The sequence below is a fragment of the Pelodiscus sinensis genome, chromosome 7, assembly GCF_052426305.1.
Source record: "Pelodiscus sinensis isolate ZL-2025 chromosome 7, ASM5242630v1, whole genome shotgun sequence".
Classification (NCBI taxonomy): Eukaryota; Metazoa; Chordata; order Testudines; family Trionychidae; genus Pelodiscus; species Pelodiscus sinensis.
In genome coordinates, this window is record NC_143058.1 from 35,840,113 (window position 1) to 35,866,803 (window position 26,691).

Below are 26,691 nucleotides of genomic sequence, written 5' to 3' on the forward strand. Positions count from 1 at the left end.
TCTAGAGTTGGGAGCCATGTCAAACACACAGAAGCCAGAGTCATCTTGGCCAGATGGTGTTTGATACAGATGGATAGTTGGTTGTCATGCAGATCTTCTAGTTGGTAACTTGTTGCTGCCATCTGACTCAAAGAATAATTTGTGCACACTGGCTGTCAAAAGCATCTTCTCTTCTGTCTGTTTTAGCTGTCATGTCTGTGCTCTGTACAGAAGTGTTGACAAGACATTGCTGTTGTACATTTTCAATTTAGTTTTCAGTGCTTTTTTTCTGTTTCCTGAGGTCTTTTATAGCTGCTGAAGTTTACTGCTCTATGATCACTTTTTTTTTAAAGTGTTGTTATAGTGCAACAATTATTTGGCCTTTTAGAGTAACCTGTAATCAGATTGTAGGTTTATTCTTGCGTGTTTTATGGATAAGTGCATCTTTTCAATAAAAAGTCTTAGGCTTATAATACTGGTACATTAACCATGAAGTAACTAAATACATTACTGTACAGAATAAGTGGGGGAAAGATGAGAGGCTGCTCTCAGTCAATGTATGTGTCATAATTTTAGAAAAATTCAAATAATCCACCTAAAACTTTCTTGTTGGAATTTCACAAATTTTTCACAACTTTACCACTATTATTAGTGTTGTACAATCAAGAATGGGCTAGTGGAATACTGTATATGTTTGAATATCTGTTATTCAGCTACCTGAGTAGTACCTGTTTGTTAATCAGTAAACTGGCTGACTAATACTCATAAATCCTAGAGTTAGCTCAGTGATCTGGGAGGTTCTGCCTGGCCTAACTGGGTATGTCAAGCTAGGGGAGGAGATGAAGAATTCAACATTGATCAGCTATTATTTTCCTTGCTATTTGGGCTTTCCCCCAATTCCTCTTCCAGAAGCCTTGGAAGGTAAAGGTAGCAAAGACATGCGGTTTGATATATTAAATATAGAGGTGTGCTTATTTTTGGTTAAACTGAAAACATGGGAAGTGGAACTATAATAGTATTTCAAATTAAGTTTTCAAAAATGAATCAATATATTTATTTACACATTGAGATTTACTTCCTGAAGAGTTAAATTGGTAGTGTCCTTATGTAGACCTAACAGATTAACTAATTGGCCTTGAGGAGGAGCAAATACACGAATCCCAATTTTAAAAAACAAACACTTTAATATGTGGTTATGAATGAAAATTGTCTTGTAAATGTTATCCTGACATTTACTACCATCACTGTTAACCAAGATTTACAGCACTCTTGTTTCATCTGGTGTTTGTTACCTTTTTTCCCAATCAGTACAGACTTAAAATTAGACCAGTCACAGGTGACAACTGTTGAGTTTCTGTGCACAAACTGTAGCCACAGGCATCCTAGAAAGAAAGCTGATAAACTGTATCTGCTAAAACTGAAGCCCATAATCAAAACAAAATAGGACTAATGCTAATTAAATTAAATTATTGTGTTTTCAGACAGAAAACTATGTGCATCAAATACTTGAACAGCAGGAACAGATAGAGTTTCAAAAAAGTATTATTACAAAACTTAAATCACAGTTGGCTCCTATGAATGCTAACAGAGGTATGTACTCTAATTTATTGCTTTATATATCTTTCTTTTTATCCTGTATTGTACTGCAGAATATTTTTCACTTCTTTTTACAATGTGAATCCACAAAAGGACATTCAGAAGTACTGCTATAATTTTTGGAAATAAAACTATTTCTGTGTGAACAGAAAGAGTTAGCATACTTTCACATTTTCAAATTCTGATTGTAAAATGAAAAAAAAATTAAAAACATTTTCGTTTCTACTTAACGAAAAACTAGTGAGTTGGTTTTGTGTTTTGTTTTGTTAAATATAGAGCTAGTGCACATTGGATGAGTAAAGGCAGAGAAGTTACTGTTTGTAATAACAAATGATCTGTAAACAGGATGTGACTTATTTTTATGAATATTGATCACAATTGTTTGACTAATTCATATGAATGAGTTTTAGCTTCTAGTTTGTTCTAAAACTGAACAATAGGTGTCTGCTTCTTAATGCTGTGTGGTCAGCTAAGCTTCATGTCAATCTTTAACTTACTGGATGACTTAAGCTTTATAAACAAGAGTTTCTCTTTCTGGTCAAATTGTCAGTGAAAATTCTTTATTATTTGAATCAATTCTACACAAGATAAAAATGAACATTTCAAAATAGCCATTAGAACTCGTTCAGTAGAAGCACTCTTGTGAATATTTATTTATTCACACTAATCTAACGCTTTTCCTTTTCATCAACGACAGCAAAGCTGATTGCTTTATTTTCAAGAATGTGTTTATTGCTGAATTTGCCCATCTGTATGAGTATTTCGGGACAGAACTGGTTCTATGTTGGATTAATACTGGGTCCAGTAAAGGAAACTAAAATAAACTTAATATGCATCTATAATGATTACCTGACCCAGTGAAAATAAGAAATTCATAAAAAGCTTTTTTGTTTAAATTTCCCCACCCAACCCTATTAAATGCAGTGATGCTCAAAGAGCTATTTTTATTATACAGGTAGCACACATGGCCATGTTCTGGTGCCTGAAGATAGTGAAACCTGGAGAAATGATACCTCCCCTAATCTACCTTTTGATCAGCTCCATGATAAACTTAAACTAGCAATGCAAAGAGAGAAACTTCTAAAGGTACAGTACCATGAGTGTCTTTAACCTGGTTATTGTATTTATGCTTTGAGACTCTAAACAGATAAATGAACTTTCTGAGATGCCCAGAATGATGCCCTCCAACATAAGCTAGTAACAGTCGAGCTATGCTTATTTCCACAAGCCGAGGATAAGCCTCTGACTTCTCCCAACTTTGTTGCTGGTTAATAGCCTAGGAATAATGGCAATAATGTTGACTCAGAGAGAGAAAATGAGGGGGGAGGGTGCTGTCGGCTCACTTATTTCTTCACCTCACATAAGTGACAGTCAAGAAGGAGCTCCCCCTTTCTGTCATGAGCATTTGCCACAATGCAGTCCTCACAGTGGGAATGGGAACTTGGAAAGTCTGTGCAAGTGATTGGGGTGAAAAGTTACTTGCTGCCTAAACTGGCTGGATCTATTCCTTTCCCTTCAGCCCACTGTTAGCTGAAGCCACATAACGGATTTCATCATAGACCTAGAGAGGATGGCAGGGATGAGAACAGAGTAGCAGTGTTCAGGAGACAGGACGTGATTTACATGAGACTCCCACACCCATAGCAGACCATGGCCACCATGCTGATCCTTTCCTTGAACTAGTCAGCCTCCTGAATCTTCTGGGGCTTGCACGTCCCGTATGGCTGAATTTCAGTCCGAGCATGACCCCCTAGTGTTGTCTTCATAAACCTCCAAATACCAGAAGCCAAGACTAAAAAAGGTAATTTGGGGATTTAATTGCTAAATCTGAGCTATGCACAAAATGATCCTGCATTTCTGTGAACTAAGCACAATTTAATCAGATGTGTTAATTTGAAAATCATTTTATCAGATTAGTGACAGTTGCTAATTATCTTGTAGGAATCTAATTTGAGACTTTAAAAAAATAACCATTTTCAGTTTATTGTTACTAAGGACATTTTAGAATGGAAGGAAGACACAATGTCATCCTCTTATGGTCCCACTTTTGAATTACCTCTTGAAACCCAATATAATGCCGTTGATAGTTTTTGTATTTAAATTAGGAAATAAGAGTAGAGTTTAGCTGAAGAGTTAACTCCTTATCAAAACATCTATGCAGGTCTTTATTTTTCTCTGAATTTAATTTCATAATTATTATTTGTATTCCAGTAGAGCTTAGAGGTCTCAGAGTAACTTGTATTGTACAAACAAATATTAAGACACAGGTCCTACTTTGAGGACCTGACAATTTATCTAAACTAGACAAAAGACTGGAAGGCAAATTATCCCAATGTTATCCATAATCTCTGTCTCTCAGATCCCTATGAGATGTGCTTGCACTGTCATGGGAAGTTTATGGCAGAGCTGGGAATGTAACTCTGATTTTCTACATTTTAGGCCTGTGCTGTAACCACAAGACTGTCTTTTTCTTTGAGGCATAAACTATCTGCACCTGCTTCTAGACTATTCAGATATCTCTCTGATACATCTCTTAGTCATGTACATCATTTTGTGTATCAGTTGTGAATTTAATCCCTTATTTAATGTGGTTCTTTTGTATATATTGAACAAAACTGATGCTCAAGTACTTTTGTTTACCACCTCCACCCAATTTAAATTGCTTCCTCTTGTTGTAAATACTGGCTTCAGTAGAAAAGTCAGTTCTTTAGCAGCCCAAGCATGGTAGTTAACTCCCTACAATCCTTTTTTTTTTAAAAAAAATGCTCTCTCAATTTTCCCCCAAATTAGGTAAACTATATCTATATTCATTGTCCTCCACCACAGGAATTACTTTCTGCTACATTCCTAAAAAAAACTACCACACTCACTATATGTAAAAATTTAGTATGGGTAAATCTATACTGATGGTGACATACTAAAATATAGTGTGTGACCCCTAATTCTGTGTCTGGTTAGTGTTTAGAATATTCCCCAATTGTGTAGTTGTCTGAATCTTCCCTAGAACTTACTTTGTGTATTTAAGTTATCTTCACCTGTGTCCACTGGAATCTTTGTTGGCTTAATCCTGCACCCACTGAAGTTGGTGGGAATGTTGTCATTGGTGTTAATAGGTGTAGGATCAATCCCTAATGTCTAGCACTTCGAAATATTATTTGCTTAAATGTTCAGAGAGATAGTTGCACCATCCAGTGCTAGTCCTTTTCTCTGTTTCATCTGCATTCCATTGATACTGTAACCTGAACAATTTCCCAGATGAACATTCTCACACATTTTGATGAAGAGGGGTGACAGAGTAGAATCTTATACAACCCTACCTCAGAATGTCTTTGGGACATATGGGCATTGCTCAACGTTTCCCTCTGGATCTTCTTGCAGAGGAAAGATCACTCTCTTTCCAAAGCAACTCTGTCTTCTCTGCTGGACTCTGCAGTCATGTGAGCTACACCTCAGTGTCAGCCTTCTACCATCAAGTACTTGTATTTTTAGTTGAATAATCTAAAAGAATTATCATGGATAGGATCACCATACACCCGAAAGGAATTGACCAAAGAGACTAGTACAGTCTCTATACCATATCCAGGCTACAACCAGAATGAAGTAATGGAAATCTGTGAGACTTGCTTATGTCCAGAACTGCCTCACCACAGGAAAAGGAGGTTAAAGAGAGTGATGTCTGGCATAATTGTGAAGAACAGGAGATAGTAAAGAGTGATCAAAGGAACTGAGCCCTGGTTTATACTAGGGAGTTACTCAGCCCATTATTTTGAAGTATGTCAAAATTTGTATTCCTGCTTTCCTTGGACTAATGCTATTTCAAATTTATTTCAGGAGTTATTTCAATGTTATTTATTTTGAAATCACTTCCTAGTGTAGACATGCCCTGAGAGTGAGTGCTTTGTTAATGCTTTTCTTTAGGAGACCAAGGCATCAATATCCCATTCTGTTGCAAGAATGGTTTTGAGTATTTCCCAGCTACATTTTTATCAAATAGGAAGGATATCAGTTTTCAATTTTCTTGTCACAGTCCAAGCCTCTTTGGTACAGCCTTGACCTTTGCAGGAAAAAATACATGAAATACAAGCAAAGAAGACCTTGCATTCTCTCCCTTTGACACACAGCTCTCCCCACAAATGCAAAAAGTGCCATGTGAATCAGTGTAAGTTTACCTTTGAAGCGCGAATACTTGACCCCACAACCAAGACAAGACATCCAGATTTACCATGCTGTTCACATTCCTCCCAGAAATATTCCAGGATTTTAGATCAGTAGTGGGCAACCTGCAGCCCACAGGCCACATGTGGATCATTTGGAGTTCTGTGTGTGGTCTGCAAGACGTTTTGTTTACTACTGCACGGTTACCGGATTCTGGCCTCCGTCCGCATCGTTTTTATTACTACTGGTCTTATTAAAGTGACATGCACATAAAACAAGGCCCAAAGAAGTGAGGTGTGTGCTAGTTGCACACAACAGTAACTGTGAGAGCCATGCAGTCCCTCTGCATCCAGTAAGGTGCTCTCCAAGCACACCCCACAAATTCTAGGCACGCAAGGGCAGTTAGCAAAACTACCCTATCGCGGGAGACATTCTTGGTTACAACAATCTTGCAGTCCACTGAGATGGAGGGCCACTTATGCAGCCTGCTCACTAGCCTAGGTTGCCCATCACTGCTTTAGATTCTAAATCAGAGGTGAAGAAATGCTTCCTGCACCTCATGCACAGCCAAGACATTCGATCTCAAAAATGATATATGATGCAATAAGCGGTGAGGAGTCCTGTGGCACCTTATAGACTAACTGAAGTGTAGGAGCATAAGCTTTCGTGGGCAAAGACCCACTTCGTCTACATGCATCTGACGAAGTGGGTCTTTGCCCACGAAAGCTTATGCTCCTACACTTCAGTTAGTCTATAAGGTGCCACAGGACCCCTCGCCGCTTTTGCAGATTCAGACTAACACGGCTACCCCTCTGATACATGATGCAATAAGTTAGACTTAGTGATCTAGGTTCAGATTGTTCAGAGCATAAGCAGAGCGGTGAGGATTGTGCTATAAGTCATCTTTCTGTGGCCCAGATTCTGGGGTTGAATTGCCCCCCCCCCCCCCCCCCCCCCCCCCCCCCCCCCCCCCCCCCCCCCCCCCCCCCCCCCCCCGTGTGAATTAAAGCAGCCTGAGAAGCAATTATGAAAAGCTGACTCTGCTGGATTTATACCAGATGAGGACCTTGCTGTATCTACCTGTCAGAGAGCTATAATCCTTCCTTTGTGCACCACTGGAGTGATGCAAAGTAGAATTAGCCAAGTGACCTGTGAAGCAGATGCTAGGGAGTGGGACACTTATGAGTAAACTTATCAATAATCAGAGAAAAGATGTTCCAATAAGAGTATTGAAAGAAAGCCAAACAGCATTTTTCTTTGGACTGTGCATTGCCATGACATCACACCAAGATATTTTTCTTTGGACCTGTCTGAAATCTTACCTATTCAATTACCTTCCAAGGACAAACCATTAAAATAGGTTCCCACACCTTGACAAGGACAGTATGTCATAATGGAGAGGTACTGGTCTATGTATGACAAGAGTGCCAGACAAGAGTCCCTGCTGCCAGTTCCAATGCAGAAGATCCAAAACATGGCCTCATATGTTAATTGAGCCAGACACCATCTAGACAGTCCCATAACTGTCCTGGGATCATGGCCACGTTGATGTTGAAGCAACCCAGACCCAATCAATCTCGGTGACTTTAATTCTTAGAGATTGAATTTTTGCTGTTACGGGGTCTCTCGGGATACATCTACACAGCAGGGCTAAAGTTGAATTAAGTTATGCAACTTCAGCTATGTCAATTGCGTAGCTTTAGTCAAAATAGCTTAACTCGGATTTGGTGCTGCCTACAGTGCAGGAAGTTGAAGCAAGGACACTCTTCCTTCAACTTCCCTTATTCCTCATGAAATGAGGATTAAAGGAATTGGAGTAAGAAGTCCTCCAGCTCTGTTATTTTGAAATAAAGGCTTGTTGTGTAGAATAATGTCAGTTATTCCAAAATAACATTGCTGTGTAGATCTTCCCTCAGGTAGGGGAAAGGCAATGTAATGACTTGGATGGATAGCTAATTAACCCAAAACATATCTTGGTGTGATGTCATGGCAATGCACAGTGAAGCTGACTTTCATCAACATGTGATGAAATGGCTTTTTCAAAACAACATCATGTTCATCTTAGCATTGGCTACGTCTACACTGGCCACAATTTCCGGAAAAGCCATGCAAATCAGGTTAGTCAGGATAGGGAAATCCTCGGGGGATTTAAATATCCCCCGCCGATTTAAATAAACATGTCCGCTGCTTTTTTTCCGGCATGGGGAAAAGCCGGAAAAAAAGCGTCTAGTCTGGCGCGATCCTCCGGAATAAAGCCCTTTTCCGGAGGATCTCTTATTCCTTTGAAGTAGGAATAAGAGATCCTCTGGAAAAGGGCTTTATTCCGGAGGATCACGCCAGTCTAGATGCTTTTTTTCTGGCTTTTCCCCAAGCTGGAAAAAAAGCGGCGGACATGTTTATTTAAATCCGCGGGGATATTTAAATCCCCCGCGGATTTCCCTATCCTGACTTACCTGATTTGCATGGCTTTTCCGGAAATTGTGGCCAGTGTAGACGTAGCCGTGATGAAATGGCTTTTTCAAAACAACGTCATGTTCATCTTAGCACACAGACAGGCTGTTGTGTTGATCCATGGTGACTTCCCACTGACAGTTTCTCTTCTCTTTGCCTTCCATATACCCCATTGCTTTTGTTCCCCCACCAGAGGAAGAGCAAAGCAATTCCCACACACAGCTTATAGTGTTGACTTGTGTTTCAGGGAGCACACTTGTAATCTGTGTTCCTCTTGCTTTGCCTGACTTTTGGCCAGAGCACAAAGAGCTATGATCTAAGTGATATTGCATATTTGCTTGTTTCTAATGTACTTGATTCTTTTCATACTTAACCCTGCTTAGCAATTGTTAACATTTTTATTCTTAACGTTACTGTGTAATGTTTTTCAGACCTCCTCATGCTTTATAACCTTTACTCTTACAGCCCTTTCCTCACTCTAAGTACTTCAACCTTATCCAACTCCTGGTTCCACCATAACTTCCTTCAACTTCAGCACATTCAGAACTGGTAAGACTACCTTAATCCAAAAAAACCACCATCCCCACCATCTTGCGTTCACCCGAATAGTCAGGAACCATGTGTTTTAAACTTCAGGCACATTAGTATTTCTTCCAGCTCACATCAAATATTGCCTTGACTACAGAAACTTTTAATGCCTTCTACTCCCCTCATTTCTGTTATTATATCCTATGCACTCCCTAAGTCCCTCCTAGTCGATCTCAAATTTAGCTGTCATTTTGAACAGTCTCATCCCTCTCTGGAAATTGGGAACATAGAATACTAGGACTGGAAGGGACCTCGAGAGGTCATCGAGTCCAGTCCCCTGCCCCCATGGCAGAACCAAATACTGTCTAGACCACATTGACATGTGACCTTTAGTCTAAAATCTTCAAAGACTTCCTATCCATTTCAGAACGGAGTACAAAAAAAATCTCTTCCTTTGAAATCTTCATGTCCCCTCAATGCTAATCCTTCTTTTGCTGCATCTTTTCTCTTCATCCCACTCCTTGGATTCCTTCAGTACTAGATTTCATTTTTACTCCCTATAATGGGATATATAGGTTCCAACCTGGACAAGGGCAAAAAAGGATTAACAGTCTGTCCTGGAAACGGAATGAAATCTGTCCCACAGAATCTTCCAGAAGCATCAAACCTGAAAGAAATATCCTCCAGCTGTAGGAAATAACAGCAGCATATACAGGTGAAGGAGGATGGCTATAAAAATGGCTTGTCCTGCAAATTGAGTGTGTCCGGGAACTGGGTTTGCTAGAACTTGAGCCAGTGAGATGAGGGATTTCCTGGGGTGGAGACTGTCCATTTTAAAGACTGTTCTGACCATTCAGTGAGTGAAGGAAGCTCACTGTGGCTCAAGGAAAGGGAAAACTTACTATGGACTAGGTAATCTTTGGGGAGAGGGTTATGCTGATCCTGACTCTTGGTTAAGTGCTTTAAATTATTAAATTGAAACCTGTCGTCTTTAACTTCATCCCAGAGGATGTCCATATTTTGACTCCTACAGCAGTCTCTTAGGGGCTCTGCTGTTGGATTAGCTGAACACAATCCCTTCCTTTTATCACCACACCTGGAGCTGGATAGGCCCTGCTCAGTAATCTCAAAATACATCTTCTCGCTCTTGCAAAGGACTCAAATAAACCAAAAGCTTGTCTTTGAGCCCTTCGGCTTTCTTGTGTTCAGTTCTCACTCTGCCTCCATCCCATCTACACATTGTCATTATAGTACATAATATTTGCATGTACTGGCTTCACAAACATTGATTGTGAATAGTGTATACCTTGAGCCTAACTCTCCACTCAGATATTAAAGTTTTATCCAGTTGGAGCCACATGCCTGGCTTAATGTGGCTCATCTCTTGATCTTTCTTTCTTTGTCTTCCCACTAACCTTGTCTTTAAACCAATTATTTTTCCAGATGACATGACTTGCATTTTGGTACATTATTCATCTTGACATTGTATGTAACTTTTCTAGCCTTGGGTCAAAGTCAGTGTTTCTACTTAACCATTTTGATCAGTTACACTTGTAAACAAATATTTAATTTTTACTAAGTCTCAGGAATGAAACAGTTTCCTTACTCTGTTATTTGGGTGACTTGGAAACCAATTCGAAATTTCCTTTCGAAAAAGACTTGTCCTAATTTCAAAATTATAAGAGCAGGATATTTCTGGTATATTTGGTTACTCTGGACAAATATAGTAAAACTAATTTCAGCCAAGTGAAGGTCTGTCTCCTAATTGCATTGTGGCATTTTACAAATATAGTTCAGTCCTCTATATTCAAATAGTTCTCTTTCTATAATTTGCCTTTTCTTCTCATTGATTATCATAGAGCTTCCTGAATCTCTCCAAAATAACTGCCAAAATTCACTCTTATATAAATACATTTGAGAAGGGGGAATATGTAGCTGGCTAACAGTCACTACTGCTTCTACTGTCCTCCTCAAACTTGCTAGGAATCTCATGCTTCTATTAGTATAGAAACTTCGGATAGAGACATTTACACAGCTTTCAAGGGAAGACAGCTTGTTAGCTGTTTTAACTGCATCTCTGTGCCTTTAGCCATATATTCTTTTACTGAGAAATAATCCAAGAATTGCCTCTTCATATACATAACAACTAAATTTTATTTTAGTGACCTGCTAGAGTTTTTTCCTCCCACATGCAGTTTCTTCATGTGCATATACATTTCTACAAAATTCTGATTTTAATATTTAGGGTAGGGATTATACTTAAAATGTCTTAATTGCTTATCATTTCAGCATTGCATGCAGCTTGGGTCTTTGGAAATCTAAATCACCTAAGTGATAAAGAGCTACATATCTAACTGCTTCAGAAATTAACTCTGAAGACTTTGTCACCTTCTTGAAAATTGCTGTAACTTGATTCTAGCATGCTATGAACCTAATTAAATGTTACTGCACACAGTGTATATAAATGAAGTAAGACAATGTCTTCCACTGTTTTAAAGCATTAATGTGAACGTCTGCTGGCTTGGTTTTTATAAACTCAAAACAACACATGATTGTTTTGAGTAATTGTCCATGATCAGACATATCTGCATATAACACTAAATGGTATTTAATTATTTCACGCAAACTGACATTAGTGAGTAGATAAGACTCATTTCGTTTAGGTTGCCAAGACTTAATATAGTCTATCCCAGGCTGTTGCATAATGATCATCTTCCTATTCTGGAAATATTAACCAATTGTGCTATTTTTTAGGAACAATTGGAAATAGAGAGCAATAAATTGAAGCAAACTGAGGAAAAAAACACTCTAAAGGAAAAGAAACTTGAATCTATTATTGCCAGTCAAGAAGAAGAAATAAGACTTCTAAAAAACAGATTAAAAGAAAAAAGTGAAGCACAGGATTGCATACATATGCCAATATATGAAATGGAGGTAAGTAAATAAAATGATACCACACCTTTGCACATAATTATACTTATTTTAGATTTTGTTTATACAAATTATTCTAGTTAACAGATTTTTAGATTACAACTGTAAATTTAAGAAAATTATTAAATATATATAGTAGCACTAGCTGTCATGTTACTTCAATTAAACCATAATATACTTGAATCTTATTTTGTGCATCTTAACTGTTCATCTTATTTTTATTTGATTTGATTATAAAATTAAATGTGATATTGGAGGGGAAATTACATAGTTTATTGTAGCTGCTCTTTGCATTTCAGATTGAATCAGTCTTCCATTTTTATATTCCACTCTTTTGGTCAGATAAATAAAACATCCTATCAAGAAAAACATCCAGGGTAAAGCATTGGTTTTCAACCTTTGATCCATGGACCTCAGCTGAATTACAGCCTATGCCTAAGATTTCCAAAGGGATCCATACCTCCATTTGACATTTTTTAAGGGTCTGCAAATGAAAAAAAAGGTTGAAAAGCACTGTTAGCCTACATTTAATGAACAATTTGCAGCCCATGTAATACTGATATAATCCACAAGGTGGTAGTCAAAGGTAACAACTTGTTTAAAAGCATGCTAGAATATGTTAATCTGCTTGTTGAAAATAGAGACTGAATTGATTTTTTTTAACCAAAATATATCAGTTCCTTTAAAATGAGCCTATAATATGATACATAATTAAAACAGGATTATAACATTAATCTGTGCATTAGCTTCTCTATCTCTAAAGAGAAGGATAATGCTTATCCATGTATTAAAGTCCTGTGAGTGTCTCAAATGAGAGCTTCCATATAAGGGCAAAATAGTGAAATTATCAAATTTGTTCTAGAAGGGATTTTAAATCAAAGAATGAAGCATGAGATTTCTTATGCATTTGGTTTTCTAAATGGCTTCTTGGGCTACAAGCAAAATTGGTTGATTCTGCTGATGTTGAAGAATGTTGAGACATTTGTTAATCTACCTTTGTATTAAGTCCACATGAATGTACGAATTAGCACACCAAAACAAGCTCCCTAATTCCATGTTTTACTTTAAGATAAAACCTACGAAGGTTGTTCCAGCTAGACAGGATTTATCTCCAGCGATCCCTGGTATTTTAACTGTGCATGAAAGGTAAATAATTTTGCAGCATTTTTATAAACAATTTTGAAGGTTCACAATTGCTAAAGAGGAGTAAGGCCAGCTGCTTCCCTCCCTTTTCACCATACAGAAAGAACAGAAAAAGGCCAAGAAGCCAGCACAGGGAGGGGAGCAGAGCCAGTGCAGCATGTGGAAGCATAGCTGGTATTCTATGGGTATATCGGAAGGGCACATTTGATGCAGATGGGGTATAAGCTACGTGGGAAATGGCTATGGATGTTAATGCTGGTTATTATATCAGCCTTGACTCCTTTTGTGGGGAATGTACAGCCATGCTGGAATAACTAGTAGTAGCACAGGATAGAAGCAGCGCTGCTAGGAGAAAGCTCAACAGATTGTACAATGGACTAATCCTTCAACTTTATGATTCCAAATGAATCTGAATGCTTTGGTCCAGGTTTAGCTGTGGCGCATCAGCCCACAACACCATGGAGGCCTTACAATCCCTATATGTTCAAGAGAAGGGCATTGGAGAGGAATATGACACTGTATTTAATGAGCAAGTACTGTATTGCTCTTCTGCATGTCTTATGGTGAAGGGGGTTGACCACAGAGCCTTAGTTAATAACAGTCTCCTGTAAAAAGTACAGATCTAAGCCAGGTTTTTACCAACCTTTACTGAATGATTATGTAGATGGAGATCCCTAATAGTGTCATATGGGATGAAAAAATAGGATTGTGGATTTGTTTTTTGGGTGTGTTTTTGCTACTCTATTTTTTTTCTAAAGATGATTTGAAGTGTCTTTTTAAAAGCTATCCTTCCTTCCACACTTTTTTTATATTACAATTTAATTGTATGCGAAGTTCTTCTTGGAAAGCTGTGTGACTGGAGAACTAGCAGGATTATGATACAGCATCAGAGATGCTAAACAAGTGAAATGTGATTTAAAAAAATATCAATTGTATTAGACTATTAAAATTTGAGTGGAGTTTTGGTGTGTTTAATGACTAATGAACTGAAACCCCCGAGAAACAGTTGTAACACAAGTTAAAACTACTCTCACCAGCTAACCTCGTTCTTCTGAGTGAGTTCCTAATCCGCATCTCTGGATCCTCCAAAGGAGATCTGTAGCAAAATGAGACAAGCAGCACTTAATAGTCCAAACTCTTATAAAGTGAATAAACATACAGAAAGAAAAACCTTTTTATAAAAGCAAAAACAAAACCCTATGGCAACATAAGGCATGAGCCCTGTGTGTCAGTCTTGCCCCAGCTCCCATATCTTCAGATCGCTATTAACTAAACATCCTTTTTGAAAGATCTAAGAATTTGTACTTAATGAGTCTGTGGTCTAATGTGCTTCAACTTAAGTATTTCCTATGCATAAATAAGCAGAATAATGTAATATCATATTTTTCAAGAAGCCAAAAGTGCACTTATTTCCCATTTTAGTGTGATTTACTAAGTATTTGACAGTCATTTAGGAACCTGTGAAAGCTCCCGAGGGAAACAAAGCAAGAGGAAAAAAAGCTAGGATATAGGTTCTGCAGAAGGGAATGGCAACTATTTGAGCAGTTCTCCAGCTATCTGCAAAAATATCACATAGGCAAGCAGAGGAGGGAGCCAGGTGACAGCTGCTTTTGCATATCCTATTTCTTTTCCTGCATGGGCTAACGTCCACAGAAAAAATAGGAATCCATGTTCACAACAGAATTAGCTAATTTCTGTGGACTGGCCCTATGTGAGCACAGAAATGCTATAATTGTCAAGGAAGTGTTGTACCTACCAATGGCTGGAGGGAACTCAGTGGAACTTGAAATGTCTCTGGCTCAGGTTTCCTTTGAATTCCTGGTCTGTAAAGGTGTATTGCTCCATTACATCATTTTCATGCTGGAGGCCTGTGTGTATGATTTATGACAAAACAGTTACATGTTTTATTGTGTTCAACTACTTTCTTCCCTTCCATTTTCTTTTGCAAATGAGAGTGTGTGCATGTGTGCGTGGCATGCACAAGCATGCAAATTAAGGAGAAGAGTATCAGAGAAATTTAGCTGGTAATACTATTTTCTGGTATCCAGTTGTGGAGTATTATTTTTCTTTTAATTCAAGGTCATGAAAGAACTGAATTCACTGACACTTTGATTTAAAATATTGAACTTTTAGGGAAGATCTAGAGATGGTTTTCCAGGACATGAAGGAAGAATGTCATCGAATATGCACATTAGCAAGAAAGCAAACAGACCAACTCAGTAAACTTAACATAAAGAGAGAACCTGTAAATGGTAACATCTTACTTTAGCTCTTATTGTGATTCAAGTGTTTGAAAGCTTTGCTTTATATTTGAAAATACTGTAAATTACACATACATTGAAAGTACTTCTACTGTTTACCATCTGCTTCTTTCAAGTCTGCTCATATGATGCTCTGCAGTTCACTAAGAAAATGCACCGTGGATTTTGGAATTGTATGAGGAACATTCTAAATGACATGGGTGAGAGACAGTCATTGTGTAACTGATTTTTCAGGTTCTTTTTTGTCCCTTGAAGTAGACTGTTGGCTCTCACTCAATCTGATGCCCCAGCATGTTTTGAGTAATGGAATTTTTTAAATTTTTTATTTAGCTGTTTATAAAAATGCCCATTATGAATATTTCCAGACTCTCAGTTGTTACAAAAGACTGCTGGATCACAGCGCTCGTACGTGAAGAGATAGAGGACTTTAAGACAAAGTGCCTTGTGCATCCTCGAAACACTTTTTAAAAATTAATAGAGATTAAAGGTGCTACTTACACTGAAGTGAGTGGCAAAACTGTCCGAAGCAAGATCTAGAGAAGATATTAAGAACCTGATCCTGCTAACACTTGACGTAGTACAAACTACTGGTAGTTTACTTAGCTAGATCAGGACTTGATCTGGCTTTATAGACTACTTTTCAATCCTTGCAACCTTTCCCTCCTCCCCCCCCCAAAAAAAGTATTTAGTTTACCCTTCTAACTCCCTGGTTCTCTCCTGATGTCTCTAGTACGTATTAGCAAACTACATGTTACAACTCACATGAAATAAGAGCTAATGGCCCCTAACTTAGGGTGTGTCTAGACTACCTAGTTTTGTCGACAAAAGTGGACTTTTGTCGACAAAACTATACCAGCGTCTACACTACCGCTGAGTTCTGTCGACATAACGTCAACAGAACTCAGCAGTTTTGTCGACGCTGGTATACCTCATTTTACGAGACATAACACCTTCTGTCGACAGAACTCTGTTGACAGAAGGTGTTATTGCCTGTAACATTGTGTCCAGACTACGGAGTTCTGTCGACAAAGCAGCTTGCTTTGTCGACAGAACTCAGTGTGTCTGGACGCTCTTTGTCGACGGAAGTTTTGTCGACAGTATCTGTCGACAAAACTTCTGTCGACAAAACGCAGTAGTCTAGACGTACCCATAGTGATTTTAAAAAAGGAAAAAAAGGGTAGATAAAAGATAATCTTTTATGTGCCAAAAGTGTCCTTTTATCTCTGTGATTTGTGGCACTTGGCAAATTATTCCAAAGCTGATGGTTTTTGTCTTTTCTTGAGGCAAGTTCTGGTTGGACCTCCTGGTCCAGCACCCTCAGAATCTGAGGGGTCCTGAAGGAGGGAATTTGTTGGACATGGGGAGATCAGGCCTTAGGTTGTCCTGGGGCTCCCTTTCTGGCCGCCAGCCCGGTCATGCCCTGCCTCTGGCTGGCAGAGCTCCACTCCTGGGTGCCAGGGCTCTCTGCTCCTGGCCAGCAGCAGCTCTGCACTCCTGGATGCAAGGGCTCACCTCCTAGCTGCTGGGGCTCCCTGCTCCCGGCCAGCAGCAGCTTTGGGGCAAGTGGGGCTCACTTCCTGGCTAGCAGAACTCCAGCTGCTGGTCAGGCTCCCTGCCATCAGGCCACGGCCCCAGAAGGCTTCCTGCTGCCAGACTGGCTGAACTCTCAGCCACAGGCAAACTCTGTGGCTTGGATTCTCTGGTCCAGCAATATCTGTGATCCTGCCAGACCAGAGTGTCCTGGACCAGAGAGCTTCAACCTGTCCAATGAAGTTTTGACCAGTACTTGTGGTATATATTTGTTGTTAACCTGGCTTTCAGTTCTAATAAGGGGTACATTGGATTCCCTTTAAACTTGCATTCCCTGGCTATGGTTTAAAGGGTAACCATGAAATTTGTTATAATTTCCCATAAATAACAAATAAAAAAAAGAAAAAATTAATGGTACCTGATTTTTGGCTGTGTGCTCAGCTGAAATGAATTTGTACAACTGCCTTCTTAGTTCAGCTACATCTAGGTTTCAAATGCTGAAAAGAAAATACTGAAAGTCTAAAATTATGCTTCTAAGCCTATACTTTAATAAGGGATTTGATACTCCAAAGTTCTGTTAAGCTGCTTCCAGTTAATTGATGCCTGTAAAATTGATTTCTGTGGGCTTTTTGACACTACATTATTATTTTGTGGTGTTTGTTATATGCAAACAACACTGTCCTTTTTTTGCATGAAAAAATTCACTGCCTCATTAGGAAGGGACACGGTGGGTGAGGTAATGTCTTTCCCACCAATAAATGGTAAGCTCTTGAGCCACATATAACACTTCCCGAGACCTGGAGAAGAGCTCTGGGTAGCTAAAAAGCAGAAGTGGGCCCAGTAAAAAGATATTGCTACATCAACCTTGTTTGTCTCATATCATGAGAGCAACATGACTACAACTGGCAGAGAAGGGGCAAATTCTCCGAATCATGAGACCGAAGTGATTTCAAGAGGACTTTGCAAACATAAAAATGTACAGTGACACTATTCCCCAACTTGATTATAAGTAATATGTAGATTATTAGTTTAATTCCCAAAATGCATTGAGAGTACTCAAACACAGAAGAAAACAATCCCACCCTAAAGATCTATGCACTTCAAATATTTTGGGACTACAGTGCATAGCATATGGTGGCACTCCATAAAACTCCTGAGTTGCAGCTTCTTTTTCTTCAAAAAAAACTTTAAAACTTGTACATATGTTGGTATTAAGAATATGGGGCAATATGAGTTTTAACTAGTGATAGTAGAGTGTAACCAACTAACTGTTTAGCTGATAAGCTGATACTTATCAGTTATTGGTGTTGGTTAAATTCAGCTGGCTCCCGGGGAGGCAGCTGGGCTCTGGCAGGGCAGCCAAAGCCTCTTCACCAGGAGCCAGGCCAGCAGAGGTCCCCGCTCCACTCTTGGGGAGAAGCCTTTACTGCAGCAAGGAAGCTACAGTCCCCGGGAGCCAACCCAGCAGGGGCTGGTGGCTCCATTCCCAGGGAGGTTTCACTGCAGGCTCTGCAGTATAAAGCTTAGCAGCATGTAATAGGTGAGATTCAGTGGTTACACGGTTACCAATTAAACTGACTTTTAACAGCCCTAGTTTTAACCAAATCCAAGAGGGTTAAAATCGCTTAAATAAATTAATCTGGATCCGTTATTTCATGTTTTTGTGGGTTGGGGGGAGGGATTTGATTTTGGTTTTTGGTTTTGTTTTTTGCACTGAGACACCAGGCTCAAATTACTGGCTTCAGGAAAATATTCTATCAAATCATGAAAGAGGATCAAGAAAAATAACTGATCTACATGTTTGATCTTTAACAATTGCTTTGAACTATTATTTCCATAGATGGTGTCTGACCATTTCCTTTTTCTCCCCTTTACAGAAATTCAGTGTTCCATGCCTATTCAGTGTACTGATAAAACTGATGAACAAACAGAAGAACTTTATACGCCTCAGGTTAAAACAGATATAAATAGAAGTGTATCATGCATAACATCTATCACACCAAGAGGAGTGGGCCAAGATGAGGAAGACAACTCTGTAGAATCACTTTCTAAATTTAATGTCAAGTTTCCACCTACACACATGGACTCTACTTTCTTGCAGAGCACTCCCGAAAAACCAACAGTTCCTTGTACTTCTATAGCTCAAAATATGCTTCAAGAGCATCATTTTAACATGGAGAATGAAGTCCACACTATGAATCTGAATAAATTGGAATGTGAGGCATTTGAAGCTCATGGAGTTGACCACATAACCACAGCTATGCAAAACCTACCTGCACTTGACAAAACAAAACCCCCAAGCCAGACAAGCATGCTCAAACAAAATACTCAGGACAAAACATCATGTTTGAAAACAGCAGACAGTGGTACCAAACTTGTACATAAGTTCACAAATCAAGATGCCACTGAAGTAAATTTTCCCTCTTCAGAGGCCACTGGAAGACCTGTCAGAGGACCTCAGCAGGTATCTTTATATTGATACTGTATATTTTAAATATTAATATTTCCTTTGAACAAATTAAGCCTTCGTATGAATCATACCATTTTTGTGAATATTTGATTTTATGTAATGTTTTCTGACACTGAATTTGTGTACATTAACTTCATTTTCAGTGAAATAATAGTGATTTAAATTACATTTAAGAATATAGTTGGGTGCATAAATTTCACTTCATGAAGATTTTAACTGTTTTTGTATTCATTGTAAAACTAATTTTAATCACAACTATTCAAAAACTCTCTTTAGCCAAATATTATTCCATAGAATCGAACATAATATGCATCACTAAACTTTTTAAAATGTACATGTGGACATGTGCTGCTTTAAAAAATACCAGGTAGTTCAGTGTACTTCCTTCTGAAAAAAAATCTATTTTTAGATCTAAAGAGGCACAAACATAGAACAACTTAAAAGGGATAAAATATCCCTTAAAAGGAATATTTTAGAAGTTCTTGTAGAATAGGAAAATATATATTTCCACACACAATCATAAATGGACACCCAAAAAATGCAAGTAATTGTGCATCTACTTTTTAAGGAAACATTTTAGATGTGATTTTTAGAGGTGTGAACATCCAGAACTTTAGCTGAAGTTAGTGTGAGCTGTAGATGCTCATCATCTCTGAAAATGTAAGGCCATCTGGCCAAATTCAGCAAAACAATTATGTAGGAAAATCCCACTGAGTGTTCTTTTGAATCTCAACCTTTGAGTGACATCCTGGACCCATTAAAGTCAATGATATAACTTCCACTGACTTCAATAAGATCAGGATTTCACTTTTTGACCTTCTTTCTCATGAGTGGGAAGATTATTCAAAGCTAGAGCAAGTACTGATATTTAGAATTTTTGCATTTTCTTCCTTACTCTTCCAGTTACTCATTTTGACCTTTGGGCAAATTGCCTTAACCTCTCTGTGCTTCAACTTTGCCTTTAACCTAACAAAAAGAGGAGCTATGATGCATAAATAATATTTACCTTACATCTGAGACACTCTAGAGCTAGAGATGTATTATTATTAAAGCCGGCCGAGTCTAGTTTTACAGTCAACCTTAGTCTTTAATTTTCTGAAAAATGTTGGCAGAGAATTCTAGATACTTGCAGTGCTGCTGCTTTACATAATTTTATTTTTTAAAATTACCATATATTGTTCAAAATACATGAGTGGTGATTATATTTAAGATGGATTGCTTTTGTAGATTTTGTTTTACCCTGAATTATTAATTACATACTCCTTTTATTGTACTTTATTTTCCTCCAAATTCTCAGTTAGTTGTTACCAAGTAAAATAAATTAAATAACTTCTTTTATTGCAAGTAGAATTCCTGTGGCTCTACCGAGCATCCATTCTGTTACTTGTTACTTTTTCCCCTTTTTTCTCTATTATCTCTCCTGCTTGTTCTTTTACTAGCTAGTCTGGGAATTCATTTTTCAATAGATGGCACCCTGCATTGTATATTACAGCAAGTAAAACAGCTGGTATGTGATTACAAGTTGATAGGGAAGCCTGCAGCTTTTAAAAGTGCAGGAGAGTTAGTGGACAAGAGAGCATAGGGTTAGATAATTGATATTTGTGCAAAATAAGGAAATTACTTTAGTTTGAAGGTATCATTTTAGCATGTGAATTATCAGTACTATAGCTCTATGGGGAGATTTTAATATTAAATGTTACATTTTGAAAGGAAACTGGAAATAGAAAATAGTTTCAATATTTATAAGTCAGATCCAAATAGCATAGTAGTACTAAAGGACATTGATTAAAATGTTGCATCCTATCCAGAAATGTGACAGAAGCCTATATTACTTTAGAATCCATTAAATATACATCCTTATAAATTTAAGTAAATACAGATCATCTTTATTTGCCTCAAAAATGTTTTCATGCATTTTGTTTTGGATGTATTGAATTGATCTGTATTGCCTTTCCAATTATAGGGTCACAGATTTGATCTTAGCTGAGTTCAAATGCTGAAGTATCATCAAGTTGGATGAATGCAACTCCTTTTCATTGTATTCACATTGGCAAAACTTGGACATGTAGTTCTCTCCACTAGGAGTAGCTGTAGCAGTTGTGCTCTAGTTCAGACAGTGCCCAGTGCTTTTTTTACCACCTTGTCCTATAGGGACCAGTAACATACATCCAAGTCTTCTCTTAGGAGGCCTGCCTGAGCCCTGTCTGTAGCTACTCCTGGTGGAACTCCAACAGTGATGAATTGCTTACTGGATTTTTTTTTTGCTAGTGTTAATTATGTAGTAATATGACAAAGACCTATGTTAACTTATAAGATGGAAAAAATCCCTAAAACAATGAACCTTTGGAAGCTGTTACTCTGTTTGTGGTAAATTTAATTCTTTCCAGCTGTATAGATATTAAATGGAAACCTCAGTGCTGTTTCCTTAAAAATACATGGCAGCATAGAGATTTTTGAAGGCCTAGGACAAAATCTGAAACAAACCTTCCTCCTCATTTCCCCCCACTCCCCAGATTCTAAAAACAAGGGGAGGCTGCAGGAGAATGATTTCCACCCCATATATACTATGTAGCATTGGCTCCTGTACTGTAATGCTGGCTCTGGCTACCCACTTTGGGCATTGTGACCAGATACACAGGGTCACAGTGCCAAACCTGAGTGGCACTGCAACCTCATTTGTATGGTCACAATACCGCTCAGTTTGGGGACCCCTGGCAAACAGCCTCTTTTCCTCCCCTCCCGTCTCCATCTTGGTGGCCCTAAAAGGATATAGTACCTCTTTTAAAACAATGATTGAAAGCTGTAGCAGATTAAAATAACATGCATCTTACTAGACCTAAGACCTTACTGAATCATAGTTAACGGTGTTTGTACGTATGCACACATTTACAACATTATGTATGATTCTGCAAATATTAATTATTCATGTAGTGCTTTATTTAGTGGGAATACCAACTCTAGTGAGGTCACAATTCAGAAAACCATTTAAAATGTATAACTTTAAGCACAAAAATAGCCCCAGCTATTGCTTGAAGACAATTAAATAGATGCTTAAGATCCCAATTCAGCATAATGCTTAAGCATCTCCTTTTAATCAGTTCCTATTCAGAGAAGTACATGATTAAATCCCCAAGAAATCAGTGTTATTTAAACATTTTACTGTATTGATACCTAGTCCTGTTAGTAATTTGTAACAATAGAACCTTACTTTGTCCTGAACACATTTCATGAAATGTTACAAGAACCTTTTTTGCCTCTTTAAATGCCATGCCTCTTTATATGGTTATAAAAATTGTCAGTTTATTCAAGGTGATGTCGCAAGTAACTAATTACAAATAAGAATCGGGAGAAATATTTATAGAATGTTTGTGTCAAAGATTTCATATGAAATTTACCTCAACTGCCCACTATCTACAATCAGTAGATTATATTGCAGAAGGAAGTGATATAACTAGACTTAATAAACAATGAACAACAACTCCCTGACATGCTAAATGTTGTTTAGGAAAGGAATTGACTTCTAAAAGAAATTGCATAACCACTGGGAAAGCCAGATTGGTAGCACAGTTTGTTGCCACTAGAGAGGTAAGCACTGGCTTTTTAGCCTGGCAGAGTTTGGGAACATGAAAACTGAAGCTCTCTTATGGAGATTGACAGCAAGAGACTTCAAGGGAAACGGCTTGCCTTTCTACCCCCAAAATACTCTTCCCCTCTCTGTGCATAGGTGAGATTATAGCAAAAAGTCTTCTGCAAAAAAGACTGTAGGAATCTACCGTGTCCCTTCCTGCCACTTATGTGCTGCCATTCACTTTGGGTATGTCTAAGTGCTACCTCACATCTTCACAAGCCACCCATTATTTCAAAATATTTTTCAAAATAAATAATGGGTGCGCTGTTTCAGCATCCCAGTAACCCTCATTCCACAAGGGTTAAGGGATGTCTCAAAATAGCACTTTATTTTGAAATAAGCTATGTACCTGATTTTGAGTTGAGTGCAGTGTAGACAGCCTTTGAGTTCACTTCATCTTATAATTTGATGCCAAGTAGGAAGAAGAAACAGACTCAGATACCTCAGTAGCCACACCAAGGCTTTGTGATGAAGAAATCAGTATTGACACGAAAGGATAAGGATTGGTTTAATTGTATTACTGTAATATTAGCAACAGATAATTCAAGAGATAAAATACAAGCTATCCTATACTGCCGGAGAGAATGTCTTCTGATTAGATTCAAAAGTAGATACATACCTTTAGGGGGAATGTAAAATAAAATCTGCCTCATGTCAGTTGTATTTAGTAAACATATGCTGCACTCTAATGTAATATGTATATTGCTTATTTTTTAGAGAGCTATAATATCTGTGCAGGAATGTTTATACAGTATCTCAGTACAGTACTTACAGGTGCCATGGTTTAGTTTTCCTATAATGAAATATTTAAAGAGCCCATAGAAACCTTAGTATTTATTACAGTGACAAAGGAAGCTTTAATTTATTATCATAAATGCTTGTCTAATACAAGAACATCAGATTTTAACTGTTTGCAGATATAAATGTTTAGTTTCTTCTTACTTCACATTTTAGCAAAGATAAAAAAATATTTCTTGATTTTAATGTAAAGAGAACCAGAGGTGCCATTTTGTTGTTAAGCTAAATCAAGTATATGAAAAATCTAACTTGCACAAAACAAAGGTGGGTAGTGTTTGTTTGTTAATTTTGAACTGTATTTCTTTAAATACCTTTTTTTTCTTCTTCCAGCCCTTCTGGAAGCCATCTCACACTCAAGACAATAACATACTGGCACAAGATTATACAGACTCAGAACTGAATCAGTCTGGAATATGTGAATTCTGTCAAAAAGTTTTCCCACCATCTAGTACATCAAGAGGGGATTTTCTCAGGCATCTTAATTCACACTTTAAAAAACAATCAATGTATCCAGAAGCAAGCTGAATAAGTCTTTGTAGAGATACGGGATTGCACTTTTGTATACATTTTATTTGTAATTCAAATGCATATGTTAATTTCAGAATTAAGACTTTCTATGTTCATCATGACATAATTGAAATGTTTTCAGCTAAGTTCATTTCAATTTTTTAAAATTTAACATTGTAATTTTACTCATTTAAATTCCCCAATAGAAAAACGTAATTGTTTCACTTGAGTTTGCTATGCTGCAGTATGAGCTTTGGGCTTGATGCTACAAATCTTTTCTTGTGCAGGTTATCTTCACCTGAGTAGACCTAGGACTGCTTGCATGAATAAAGGTTTGTAGAACTGGGTCTTTAATTTGAGGAGAAAGTATGAGCAGTGCTATCAATTTTCCTCAGCACCCTAAGGTTTGCTTCTACTCCTACTGTTGTGAAATAGGTGCTGGAATAGACCTTAAGAACATTTGATGTGTTAATGAGGATTCTCCAAATTTGACTTAGGACAGGTTCAGTGTTGTATTTAAATTGTAGATAAGATTCTTGTAAAGTCACTAGAGCAGCCAAATAACAGGTATGTCATACACTTAGGATACTCTTATGTCTTTTTTTCCTTACATCTTTGGAAGAGATTAGTGTAAACAACAGTAAAACTGTTGACTAAACAAATTTGTCTCAAATACAGTGCAATACTCACTCTTTGGCTAAAATGAAGATAGGAATCGGTATGTATCTTGTGCAGAGATGCACAACTAAATAATTGTTAATGTACACTGTTAGCATTCGTAACTCATGGAAAATACTTATTCCTCGATGAGAGATGCTTTTGTATAGAGAGAAAATCAAATCAATCAGATGGCACTTCTCCTGAAACTACACATTCAAAATGTAGCATTTCTTGTGGTGTCTTATTGGATGTTACTCAAACTTTCTAAGGATTTAAAAAAAAACACACACACACACCTGAATACAAGTCTTCAGACCAAGATACATTTTAAATGTTGATGTTTCTCTGGTGCATTTTATGGATGCTAGATCAGCTAGTTTGCATTTTTAAACCATTCAAGTGTAGTGATCTCTTCAAGGAGAGCCTTCTGCACTTCTGACTGGACACACTCTGTCCAGACCTCTGTAGTTATTAGCATTAATATATTTTTTTCTGTAGCTAACGGTAAGCAGGGCCTGAACTTCCCTTTTTTAAAGATTTATTGGATGATGGTAACCATTTTTCAAAGCTTAAGTATAAATCTTGTAGTAGTTGTAGAAGTGGATTTTTAAGTCAGCTGGAAAAGGCTGGCTCACTAAACATTTTTCTACAATTGTTTAGGTTTTAAGTACCTGGTGTGTATGTGACTAGCTGTTGGCTGATGATGTACTGTAATAAACTGCAGTGCACAGTGCTTGTCTGTTAATGTGACCTAGGGTGCGTTTGTTACTCGAGTAGCATTAAACCCGGTTTCCTACATCGTGGTGTGGGTGAAGGGTCTGAGGCAGGCAGGTGGTTGGGCTAGTCAGGCGTGTGACCACGAGCAAGGGCGGTGCTTAGTGTAGCACCAAAGGGCCAGGGACTCGCGCTCCAAAATAGCCCGAGACACACCTGCCTTGTGCTCTGACCCGGGAAAGGCGAGACCCACAACTAACGTGGCTAAGAGCCGAGCAAATCGCGATTTACCTTTCTAATCCCTTCCACCTTGTTGGTATCTGCGTGCTGTCTTCTCTAGCTTTCTGCCTGAAGGGGGGGGGAGCCCTGCTCGGAGCTGAAGTGTCTGGACAGGGCCCAGTGCTCTCCTTTCTGCACAATGGGGTCAGGCCTAGAAATGTCCCCTCACCTGGATCACAGAGGGGGGCGGGGAAGAAGCCGAAGAGGGGGGAGTCAACATCTGCCTGCCTATGCCCACAGGGCCCTGGCTGCGAAGAAGGTGGTCTGGCCAATGAAAATCCTGCCGGGAGGGGGGCAGGCCCTAAGCTGTGCTCGGAGCCCAGCAGGAGCCTTCAAGAATCTATTCCCAACAGCGCCCCAAAGCCCAGCCTGGCCAGCTGTGAGCCAAGGGGGGCGCGGTTCTGCTGCGGTGGATGGTTGCGAACATCTGTTTACTGCGCTCAGCCCCACAGCGGGTTCCGCTGAAACGACCCCTCCCCACAGCTGAGGCCGACTGGAAAGTGCATTAAGAACCCATCAGTGGTAGGAGGAAGGAAGCAGGCTTGGGGAAGGAGCAGAGGGCCACGGTGTTGTGCTGTTTCTCTCCCGCACCCCTCTTCTCTAGCGCGAGTGGCGTTTAGTCCCCTCCAGCCCTGGCGCTATACAGGTTTACAAGCCTCGGTGCTGACTCACTTGCAGCGGGGCTGCAGGTGGCAGTGAACGCACGTGTTCAGAAGCGGCAGCCAGCGAACCCAAGTGGCCGTGCCTATGCCAAGAGCTTTCCCGGGGGCCGTTGGGTAGCTTTTGGTGTCTCATCCTAGCCTGGGGCTGGCGGCCCGGGAGAGCCCAGGTCGCTCCTCAGTCTCGCTGCTGCCTCGACAGCCGCATGTAGCTCCAGCAGTTCGCCTGTCAGTGCCCGTGAGAGGGGAGGAAAACTCGCCCGTGACAGATTCCACGAGTCCGCCGGGGCGTGGCTGCTGAGAGCTTCGGGATGTTGAGGTCTCTTCCCTCGCTGGAATCAGTTCCCTCTGCCCCATTCCGCCGGGAGCTGTTCCCCTTCCCCCGCCATCTATGTCGGCTCA

General features: G+C 38.9%; 1 protein-coding gene across 4 annotated transcripts in view; it reads left to right on the forward strand.

Annotated features, from left to right (window-relative positions):
* TANK (TRAF family member associated NFKB activator) overlaps window positions 1-25,382 on the forward strand; it is a 39,951-nt gene extending 14,569 nt beyond the window's left edge. For 3 of the 4 annotated variants that reach the window (XM_006114832.5, XM_006114833.5, XM_075933500.2), the window contains 8 exons: window positions 1,461-1,569; window positions 2,531-2,661; window positions 11,464-11,643; window positions 12,710-12,786; window positions 14,917-15,035; window positions 15,161-15,244; window positions 18,452-19,038; window positions 23,801-25,382. In XM_006114832.5, the coding sequence (XP_006114894.1) occupies window positions 1,461-1,569; window positions 2,531-2,661; window positions 11,464-11,643; window positions 12,710-12,786; window positions 14,917-15,035; window positions 15,161-15,244; window positions 18,452-19,038; window positions 23,801-23,995 (1,482 nt within the window). In that variant the 3' untranslated portion in view covers window positions 23,996-25,382. The remainder of the gene's footprint in view (window positions 1-1,460; window positions 1,570-2,530; window positions 2,662-11,463; window positions 11,644-12,709; window positions 12,787-14,916; window positions 15,036-15,160; window positions 15,245-18,451; window positions 19,039-23,800) is intronic. The other variant, XM_006114834.5, reaches the window with a different exon arrangement.
* Window positions 25,383-26,691: the final 1,309 nt, after the last annotated feature.